General features: G+C 31.2%; 1 protein-coding gene across 1 annotated transcript in view; it reads left to right on the top strand.

The window, feature by feature from the left end:
- ptgfrnb (prostaglandin F2 receptor inhibitor b) overlaps positions 1 to 11,736 on the top strand; it is a 37,679-nt gene that overhangs the window by 15,513 nt on the left and 10,430 nt on the right. The window contains exons 5-6 of the mRNA XM_016541238.1: positions 6,602 to 7,024; positions 9,459 to 9,851. Of these exons, the coding sequence (XP_016396724.1) occupies positions 6,602 to 7,024; positions 9,459 to 9,851 (816 nt within the window). The remainder of the gene's footprint in view (positions 1 to 6,601; positions 7,025 to 9,458; positions 9,852 to 11,736) is intronic.

Genomic DNA, 11,736 nt, shown 5'->3' on the forward strand with positions numbered 1-11,736 from the left:
TGTATATATATATATAAATGTTTTTTTTTTTTTACTTTTAGTTTAACTAATTGCCAATCCAACATTTCTCATTTTTGTTTAGTTTAATTTAAAGTGCTAAAAAACTAAATAAATAAACTAAATAAACATTAATAATATTAATAAAAATAAAAATTAATAAAAAACTATAGACATATTTTTTTAAATAAATGCATTTTTACATTAAAAAAATACAAAAAAAAACTAAAATTAAACTATAAACAAAAAATATAAAAATAAAATCTAATTCAAAATGAACAATTATCAAAGACTATAAAAGTATATCAATAATACTAACATAACACTTGCTCACCAAGGCTGCATTTATTTGATTAAAAAATACAGTAATATCAGTAAAATTGTGAGATATTATTACAATTTAAAATAACTGTTTTCTATGTAAATATCTGTTAAACAGTAATTTATTTCTGTGATGCGCAGCTGTATTTTCAGCATCATTACTCCAGTCTTCAGTGTCACATGATCTTCAGAAATAATTCTAATATGCTGATTTGCTGCTCAAGAAACATTTCTGATTATTATCAATGTTGAAAACAGCTGTGCTGCACAATATTTTTGTGGAAACTGTGATGCAATTTCTTTTTCAGGATTCTTGGATGAATAAAAAGTTCAAAAGATCAGCATTTATTTGAAATAGAATCTTTTGTAACATTATAAAAGTCTTTACTGTCACTTTTGATCAATTTAATGCGTCCTTGATGAATAAAAGTATGCATTTCTTTAGAAACAGCTAAACTAATTAAGACAATTTACACCTCAGTAGAACAGACAATGAATGCATTTCCGAGTATGAAATATCTGTTCCTCAGCTTTTCACGTTTGTAGAGTATAAACAACTCAGTTGTCTCGCTCGTGTTTATTTGTCTTGCTGTGTTTGCTCTTATAATTCAGTCAGATCTCTTTAATACACGGTGATCCAGATGACTTTAGTTCGGCTCTGTGTGTGTGGCTTGATTATTAGTGGCTTGTTTTTGCTCTGTAAGATCAAAGTCTGCTCCTGCGGTGTCTTGAGGTGTTGAAGATGAAGTCGTGTTATCGTGGTTTTCTGATAAGCGCCGTAAATAGTCTTGCACACTTTGCATGTTGTAGTTTGCGCTGTTATCAGCCGGTTTTGAAGAACGGCGTGTTTGCTGTCGTCTGCGCAGCGCTCAATCAAAGCAGTGAAGTGCACTAACACCACGCTGACATACTGTACCGCCTGAACCCGTGCCATATGCTCCGAGATCGTATGAAGCAACGCCAGCTCAACTGTTGGAGAAACAGCTGAAGATTTCAGTAGCTGTTTTTCATCTTGTCATGCACTGATGGATGATTTGTGCTGCTCAGACTCATTAGCGTTAATGATTTTGAGACCCGGTGAGCCCAGCAACCAAAAACCATGTTAATTCTGTATAGACTCTAGTGTCATGTTTGGCCTGTTTGTTGTATCGTTGTGTACATACAGCATATCATGAGTCTCTTGGATTACATTTGTTTTTTTAAATTGACATTTTACTTGTTTTTAGATTGTCCTTTTATTTGATCATTTATAATAATAATCAGTATAATATTTGTTTAATTTTTTATTTAATTAATCTTGATGATTTTTTATATTTTTAAAATATTTTTTATCTCCTTAAAGAAGATAAAGATCTCTAATCTGTTCTAATTTCTAAACAAAGTGTTTCTTTAGTCAGTTCTATTCTACCCTGTTCTATTCTATTCTTTATTAAATGATTCTGCGTTATCTATTTTATTCAGATTTTTTAATATATTTTGATTATTTTTTCTGTTTAAAAATATTATCCTATCGTTAGTGTTTTATTTAGTTATATTTTATTCTTATTCATAAAATTATTTTTTATTTGATATTTTTGATTTATTATTTCTAAATTATTTATTTTCAAATTCTTATTTCTAAATTTATATTTTGATTAATCGTTCTATTTGATTCATTATTATAATTTGTTTAAAATTATTATTCTAATGTTAGTTTTTTTGTTATATTTTATTCTGATTCATAAAATTAATTACTTAACAAAAGTAATTACAATTTTTTATTGAATATTTTTACTTTATTAAACGATTCCCTATTTTATTCTAATTTGTAATGTATTTTCTAATTAATTGTTCTTTTGTATTTTATAAAATTATTATTCTGCTTGAAGTGTTTCTTTTGCCAGTTTATTCTATTCTGATAATAATAATAAAATTATTTTTATTATTGAATATTTTAATTTATTAAATTAACATCTATTTTATTCTGATTTCTAAATTAGTTTTTTGATTAATTATTCTATTTAATTATTCTATTCTCTTTTTAATAATTATTATTTTATTATTCTAAATATTATTAAGCAATTATTATTATTATTATTATTATTATTATACAATTATATGGTATATTTTTATTAAATTATTTTGTATTTCGTTCTGATTTCTGAACTTTCATTCTGATTTTTGTTCTTACTGATTTTTATAAAATGTCATTTTTTTTTATTGTTTAAGTGATTTAAGTCAGTTCTGTTTTATTCTGATTATTCTAGTCTGTACAGATTTATAGTTATGTTCTAATTTACTGTATTAAGTAATATTCCATTCTATTCTATTCTCAATATATGAGAGATTGTCTGGTGTCATCCAGCATCTTAGTGTTGATTTCCAGTTTGTAGTGCTGATGTGGATCAGGTGAGAGTGGGTTCAGGTGACCTGTAATCTAAACTCACCTTCCGCTGCATCAGCCTCTCTGTATTTAATTAACAAATAAACCAAACAGACGAGGACTGATCTGATAACATACCAGCACTGCAGCTCATTCTCTGCACAACTAAAGAAAGCATGAGAGAATGAAACCGACAGAAGAAGACGGAGCACAAAGAGATAAAGTCTGATCATGTGGAGTGAATGTGTGCAGTGGAGAGGCTCTTGTTTAAGCTGATTGACAGTCCCTCTCTTGGGCCCTTATTCCGTTCCCAGGACACTTGGTTCCCGTCCATAGAGACCGGCTTTAGAGCTCCTGTGGGACATTCATCTCATCGGCTCTGTTTGTCCGGGTAAAGAAACGCACTGTCGACCTGCTCTCGTCCTGTCTCTATTTATCTTTCCTTAACTAGAACTCTCTCTGGCTTGCTAACCGTCTGCTTCTCCTCACTCCGTCCCATAAAGTCCCATAACCAAACTGTGCTCAGAATAATGAAGGTCTTCTGCAGGAGGAACAAACTAAGTTACTAACTTTTAAAAGTAAATAGCTAACTGGGAAAAGTAGTCGCCCCTCTTGAAAAAAAGAGAAGAAATATTAAACCAGTTTTAACCAATGTTATTTGAGTATTATCTAAAACTATATTATATTATATTATATTATATTATATTATATTATATTATATTATATTATATTATATTATATTATATTATATTATATTATCGTAATTTTAGTACTTCAACTTTAAGCTATTTATTTCAGTTAGTTGCCAAAGCAACAATTCTATTTTAAGTTTAAATCTAAGTTTAAGTTTTTCATCTAATATTTTCATTTGAGTATATTTCAGCTTTTATTTTAATTTATTTCGGTAATCTCAATTACCGATTTTTTAAATTTATTTTTTATTTTTTTAATAATGACAACGTTGGTTTGAACCTTCTTTTTAAAAAATTACTACTTTTAGATGGACAATGCCCGTTTTTCCTCCTACAATCAGGTTAAATGGGTTATTGTTGACTTGTTAACTATTAATGTCTCAGTTGTTTCTCCTAAGCAGCAACCAAATGGAGATTTTTGCTTAATTTATCTATTTTTCAGAAAAAAAGACCCCAGTTATTTTAAAATAGACCTCAATAATGTCTCAAACTGTGCTCAGATTTGCCAAAACAACAAAGTGTGCAATTGAAAGTTAAAGATCTTAATATAAACTTAATATGAACTAATATGAACAAATTGTGTTATTTTGAGCAATGTTTTTGGTTTCCATCAGCATTTTGGTGCCCAAAACTTACCTTACACTGGTAACCAGCACTAAGACGGTTTTAAAGGGTCATTTAAATTTGATCGCCCTTTTAAAGGCACAGTTCACCCAAAAATGAAAATTGTAATAATTTACTCACCCTCCACTTGTTCCAAACCTCTATGAGTTTCTTTCTTCTTCTGAACACAGAAAATTATATTCTGAAGAATGTTGGTAACCAAACAGCTGACGGCAGCCATTGACTTCCATTGTATTTTTTTTTTCCTCATTCTATGGAAGTCAATGGCAACCGTCAACCACTTGGTTACCAACATTCTCTAAAACATCTTCTTTTGTGTTCAACAGAAGAGAGAAACTAATACAGGTTTGGAACAACATGAGGGTGAGTAAATGATAACAGAATTTTCATTTAGTTGAACTATCCCATTAAGCAGGGATAAAACCCATTTTAAGACATTTTAGAATACTTTGTCTCCAAATGTCAACACACACAGAGGTCAACAAGATGTCAAGTGAATGAACCCTTGATGCATATGAAGAATGTCGGTGTATTACTCCACTATAAGTGGGAGGGGCTTATCGAACAGGAAGTGATGCGGATGAGAGCCACATGGCGCAGATGGTCCCAGTGACTCAGTCGGCGTGACGTCCAAAAGCTTAACGCAAAACCCACCACCACATGTGAGGCTCAAGTCAGTTGTGTTTGTGAGTGAGAGTCTGGATGATTTTCACTTGTCCTGCTCCTCTCTCATGTGTTTTTCCGAGCTATTTGCGCTCTGTGAGTATTTGGAGGTTGTGTATGTGGGAGAACGGCGTTTTCTTTGGCACACTGTAAGTCTTTGTGTGTCTCTACTGCTCACCCATGCATGAAGGTCCCAGCTGTATAGGAAGCGACGCAGGGAGTCGTTCACTGCCCACCGGGCGCGAAGCCCAGAAACACTTGACACTGGTGAGCCGAGAGCCTGGAAACAGGGTCAGCGCACACCTTTAATGAGTGTGTGATTGTGCACGTGAGCCGATGTTTGGAGGACTGGGAGGAACACTTACAATGTCTCACATTTCTAAGACTTTTAAAATGTCCAGCTTTCTTTGTTCAACAAACATGGACTGAGTCACTTTGGCTTCTTTCCGTTTTCCTTTCGTTTTGTGTGATTTGTTTTGTTATGGGTATAGTTTTGTTTTGTGTTTTTTGGTTTGTTTTGCTTTTTAGCTTTTTTGTGATTTTGTTTTGTTTTGTTTTTGTTTGTTTTATGCTTTAGCTTTTTGTTTTGTTTGATTTTCTAGGAATTTTTGTTATCTTTTGTGTGTTTTGTTTTTATATGTTTTGATTTTAAGTTTTTTTTAGTTTTGTGTGATTTGTTTTGTTAGGGCTTTTTGTTTTCTTTTGTGTGTTTTGTTTTTATTTGTTTTGCTTTTTAGTTTTTTTGTGTGTGTGTGTGTGTGATTTTTGTTTTTGTTTAGTTTAGTTTGTTTTTTTGCATTTTAGCTTTTGTTTGATTGGTTGGGGGCTCTTAGTTTTGTTCATTGTTTTGCTTTATTTTGCTTTTTGTTTTGTGAGATTTGTTATGTTAGGGGTTTTTTGTTTTGTTTTGTGTGTTTTGTTTTGTTTTGTTAGGGTTTTTTGTTTTCTTATGTGTGTTTTTGTTTTTATTTGCTTTGCTTTTTATTGGTTTGTCAGCGCTTTTTAGTTTTGTTTTGTATTTTTTGTTTGTTTTTTTCCCCAGCTTTTTGTGTTTTATTTTGTTTTAGTTTTTTTTTGTGTGTGTGATTTATTAGTTTTGCTGTATTAATTTTTTTTAGCATTTTGTTTTGTGTGATTTGTTATTGTTTGTTTGGTTGGTTTTTGTTATTTTTATTTTTTGTGTAATTTTTAAGTATTTTGTTTTTTTGTTTGTTTTGCTTTTTAGCCTTTTTGTTTTGTGTGATTAATTAGGGCTTTTTAGTTTAGTTTGTTCATGACCTTTTTTACTTTTCAGCTTTTTGTTTTGTTATTTTTGCTAAGGCTTTTTGTTTTGTTTAGTATGTTTTGTTTTTGTTTGTTTAGCTTTTTTGTTTTTAGTTTTTTATTTAGTTTAGTTTTGTCTAGTTGGCTTGCTTTGCTTTTTGTTTTGTGTGTTTTGATGTTGTTGATGTTATTCGTTTCTTTGTTTTGTTTTGCTTAATTTTGCCTTTTTTGTCATTTTTGTTAATGTGGTAATGTTTTGTTGTATTTTTATATGTTTTGTTTTGACAGGGCCTTCTTAGGTTTTTTTGTGTGTTTTGTCTTTGTTTTGCTTTTTAACTTTTTGTGTTTTGTTACATCTTTTTAGGTTTGTTTTAATATTGTTTGTTCTGAATTTTGATGTTTGTTTATCAAACATGGTTTGAGTTGTTTTGCCAGTCAAAAATGGGCTTGAATGTTGACTTCTAATCATGAAAATGACTAAAATAAGAACACAATGTGGATACAAATCTCCATTTAAATACTTTTTCAGAGCAAAACTTGAATTAATATCCTAAAATGCACAGCATTCCTTAAAAATCCAAAAATGTAGGTTATATCCTTATTTGTTTTTTATTTATTTATCTGAAATAGATGTGCAACACAAAAATGTAGTTTAACTTATTTTTTCTTTCTCTCTCAGATCCAGACTACACTGTTGTTCTGAGCACATCTGTGAACGCAAAGTTCTCCGGTGACCCGACAGAGCTGGAATGCAAAGTCACAAATGTGTCGAACCTTCGTAGCGGGCGGCTGGGAGTGTCGTGGCTGTACAGAGACGTTCAGCCCGGTGACGTCCCGGTATCTACTCACACCATCGCCTCACTGGATGAGAACGGGAACCTCGTGCCAGGCAAGATGTACAAGAGCCGCGTGGAGGCGGGGCTTATTACAGTGACCCGAACAGAACCTTCTGTGTTCAAGCTCCGCCTCCTTCGCACGACGGCCGCCGACGCCGGTGAATACACGTGTGCTGTAACCGCATGGGGACCGTCTCGACATGGGAACTGGAAAAAGGTTGCCGAGCATGTGACCCCAGCGCTGAAAGTCAGCTTTGCTAACAAGCGTAAGTGTGCATCCATTTGGATGGTTTTGTAAATTTTTAGGGTTAGTTTATTGTTTATTTAACCTTTTTATTTTATTGTGTTTGGTGTATCATTGAATTATATTGTTTGTCAGTATTTAATCTTTATTTTGCTTGTACAAATATTATATTATATTATATTATATTATATTATATTATTAAATTATATTTTATCATATTATTATTATATCAATATAAACTATTATTTTTACTATTATTATTATTTTTATTCCAAACTATTATTATTTTATTCCAAAATCCAAAGGACAAAAGTGAATCAAATAATATCATGAGGTGTATAGTATGCACGCTGTTGTTGTTGTTGTTGTTATTAACAACAACAACGACATGATGATGATGCTACTGCTGATGATAATAGTAGTAGTAGTAATAATAATAATGCTATTAATATTAATAATAATAATAATAATAATGCTATTAATAATATAAAAATCATATTATTGTTTTTTTATTTTTCAAAATCAAAAGGACAAAAGTGAATCAAATCATATTGTGAGGTAGTTAAAGTATTTTGATGGTTACAACCCTCTATGCACACCTTGGCAATATAATCGCCATTGGCTAGTACATTTTTTTGTTTACTCGCCAGACTGATATACTTGTTAGACATTATTTAGTCGCCCAGAGTAAGATTTAGTCGCATTTGCGAGTGATTTACTCGCAATGTAGAGGGTTGGGTTATGTAATTGTTATGTAGTTTTATTTATAATTTTTTTATATTAATTAAATTTTTATTAATAATAAAAAATTATAAATAATTTTTGTTGTTATTTTTTATTTTATTTTGTGTTAATATTATATATATATATATATTGTTTGTAGCATTTTGACTTTGTGAAAAGTTATTTTACACACAAATGTATTATTATTAATAATGACAATATTAATATTACTATATGAACCATTTTTCCACAATCAAAAGGTCAAAATTGAAACCAGTCGTATTGTGAGGTAGTGTAAGTATGCATTTGGATGACTACGTAATCTTAGAAAGTTAGTTCACCCAAAGAAGAAAATTACAAGACCATGCAACAAGTTTCAGCAAGACTAGTAAACTACATTTCCCTGTTTAGTTTGCACTGTATGTGAAATATCAAAGGTGTCTAGTTTGTTTTAGACAACTGTGAGTACTGCAGCTCAAATGTTCACGCTTCTATTCTGGTCTGACACATGACATCTCAGCTCATTGATTTCCTGCATCATTTCTATAATTACCTGAACGGAATAACCATATGCATGGAAGCATTTGCACCGGTTGACTTCAGCCAGCGCCGTCTCTGTAATGGGGAATTCTCTGTTTCATGAGGAAGTATAAATGATGCATTTGTATTATATTCTGATGTGTTTTGTGAGCTGCGGGTCTGATGCATTTCTCCACAGGGTGCAGTTTATTCTGACATGCTGAACGCTTGTGTTCAAAACTGTTGCTGCACCAAGTTACACAGCTGCAATTGCAGCTATAATGACATCTGAACATTTGGCATAATTTTGCCATTATCTAATATTGTGGCTCTTATATTGGGACACTTTTTTATATTCCAAGAGACTTGCCAATCCATTGTCTTATGCAATTCAAGACCAATAATTTTCAGCGAGAAGACACGGCTCTCTGTAGCTGCATAAAAAGCAAATGCAGTGTGTTGCATCATGACTATATTTCTGCATGATATTTGGATGTCGATCATTCAGAGCTCAGAGTTCTCAGCTATGTTTTATTTAAGTTTTAAATGTATCTTAAAATTGTTGCTGAAAATTAATTAGGAGAAATAAACACAGAGACAAAAGTCTGGGTAAATGCTTGAAGCATTTATTGTTGTTGTTGTTTTTGCATTTTTTTATTTAACCTTTGTTTATATAATAATAATAATAATAATCATCATCATCATCATGTAATCATCACATAATCTTAAATGGTGATTTTTTTGCATTTCTTTTATTTAACCTTTTTATTTTATTGTTTGGTGAATCATTTAATTTTATTTTTGTGTTAATATTTAATGTTTATATTGCTTGCAGCAATATAATGAGGATAGCGGCTGAGATCGCATTAATATCAGTGTTATTTTAATATTACATAATCCTACATTTTAATTAATATTTTTATATTTTAATATGAATATTATATTAAATATTAAATAATACAAATAAACATAATATAAAATAAATAAAATATTAACATTTTATTATGTTAAATAAAAATAATAATTTTAAGTTAACAATGATAACCCTGACTGAGATCTCTGAACTTTAATTGCAGAGCAAATATAAGCAAATATGAGCACAGTTTGAGGAGAGAAACCTCACGTACATTAATTAAAGTCTCATTTAATCTCACTGCTGTCTTGGAGACACTATTAATGAGATGTGTTTTGTTCTCCTCATGTGTCTCACTCAGGTCCTGTTCTCAGTGCCGCGGCCCGGCGTCTCCGTGAAGCTTCGGCTGCTGGCTCCACGTTTGAGATGAGCTGCCAGGCTCACGTCCAGAACCTCCCGCCGGGAACCGCCTTCTCCATCCTCGTCTTGTCCGAGGAGGCCGTCGTCGGGTCGCCCAGCCGCAAACTGGCCTCTCTGGGCCCTGAGATGGTTCTGCAGCTGGAGGAAGACCGGGACCTGATGCTGGTGAAGACCGGGAAGAGGGAGTTCCAGTTCCGGATCCAGGCGGTGCAAGTGACCGATCGCGGCTTTTACTGGTGTGAGATGAAGGCCTGGACGAAGCAGCCCGGGGAAGACTGGGTTGAGATGGCCAAAGGAGTGTCCAATAAGGTTCAGATCGATTTCATACACAAAGGTACAGATGCAAGATATATTTGCATGAATTTCACAAAAGCATGTCCATTTCTACTATTAGGAATGCCCCTGCTGCTTTAAGAAATCGTTTTTATTAGAATTGTTGTCGTTTATATAACCTGTGTTTGTTATTTTATTGTATTTGGTTTATCATTAAATTTTATTTTGTGTTAAAATTGCATGTTTATTTTGCTTGTAGCACTTTGGGTTTGAGAAAAGTGCATTTACAAATAAAATTATTAAAATTAATATTATTAATAATAAAATGCTACTAATAATAATCCCATTATTATTATTATTATTGTTGTTGTTGTTGTTATTATTATTAGATACAATTATTAAAATTATTGTTAATAATAAAAATAATACAAATAACAATAATACTGTTATTATTATTATTTTTATTACTGTTGTTATTATTAACAGAAAATCGAGAGCAGGGCAATAATGTAGTTCACATTTTGTGACGAAATAAAAAATCAGTTAAAGTGTTTTTTTATTAATTTTATTAATGTGTTACTTTTTATTTTATTAGTTTATTTTCTTTATTTTTATATTTTATATTGTATTTTATTTTATTATTTTGTTTTGTTTTGTTTTCTTTTCTTTAATTTATTTATTTATTTTGACACTTATTTGGCTTATAGTTCGTTGGGCTTGAGAAAAGTGCTTTTACAAATTAAAATTAATATTATTATTATTATTGTTGTTGGTGTTGCTGTTTTGTTATTATTATTATTATTATTATTATTATTATTATTATTATGACTACTGTTATTAGTAAAATTATTATTTATATCAAATTTTACCCTGAAATCAAAAGGACAAAAAGGAAGTAAATCATATTGTGAGGTAGTTGGCATTACCAAACCCTGACTCTCTGTTTTATTTTCTTCTTTGCATGTTGTGAGGCTGAAGAGCTTTTAAATGAAAGCCAGTTGTATTTTAAACAGAAAGATATTCATTTAAAATCGCAGTAATAACATTAGATCAACAGATAAATCTTAAAAATTCAGATATTGCAAGTATGTATACATTGTAGCGTCGTCACTGGTTTGTGAGCAGTATCTGAAGTTTGTCTCTCTCACAGCTGGATGTTTGTAGGAATCTTCACAGGAGGATGAATGTAACACTTATGAATCAATCAACCAGCTGAACGTGAGACTCTGATCTATAGGAAACACAAAGTGATAATGAAGAACGAGTGAATGAGCTATATATGCTCGATCACAGGGACTGTGCCTACTGCAAATGTGTGAAATCTGATAAATAAGACATCATTAATCTTTATGCTCTATGATTCATTATGGCACATGATGTATGTATGCTTGGTGTTCAGTTTTAAAATCTAATTGAGATCTAATTGGATGAGCCGCATTTGAAGCCGGCATATGCACAACTGTGATCACACATCAGTCAAATTCTGTTCATTTCAACTGTAACCATGCATCTATAATTAGACTAATAAACTACACTACTTGAAGGAAGCATTATTACGTTGATTCAGCAAATACGCATTAAATTGATCAAAGTGACATTAAAGACTTTTATAATGCTACCAAATAAATGCTGTTCTTTTCAGCTTTCTATTCATCTGTGAATCCTGAAAAAATAAAATGCATCACAGTTTCCATAAAAATGTTCAGCAGCACAACTTTCAACTGTTTCAATAATTAGAAATGTTTCTTGAGCAGCAAATCAGCATATTAGAATGATTTCTGAAGATCATGTGACACTGAAGACTGGAGTAATGATGCTGAAAATACAGCTTTGATCACAGAAATAAATTACATTTTAACATATATTCACATAGAAAAGAGTTATTTTAAATTGTAATAATATTTCACAATTATTACTGTATTTTTGATCAAATAAATGCAGCCGTG

Source organism: Sinocyclocheilus rhinocerous, unplaced genomic scaffold, assembly GCF_001515625.1.
Source record: "Sinocyclocheilus rhinocerous isolate Xijiao unplaced genomic scaffold, SAMN03320098_v1.1 scaffold548, whole genome shotgun sequence".
NCBI classification, from domain to species: Eukaryota; Metazoa; Chordata; class Actinopteri; order Cypriniformes; family Cyprinidae; genus Sinocyclocheilus; species Sinocyclocheilus rhinocerous.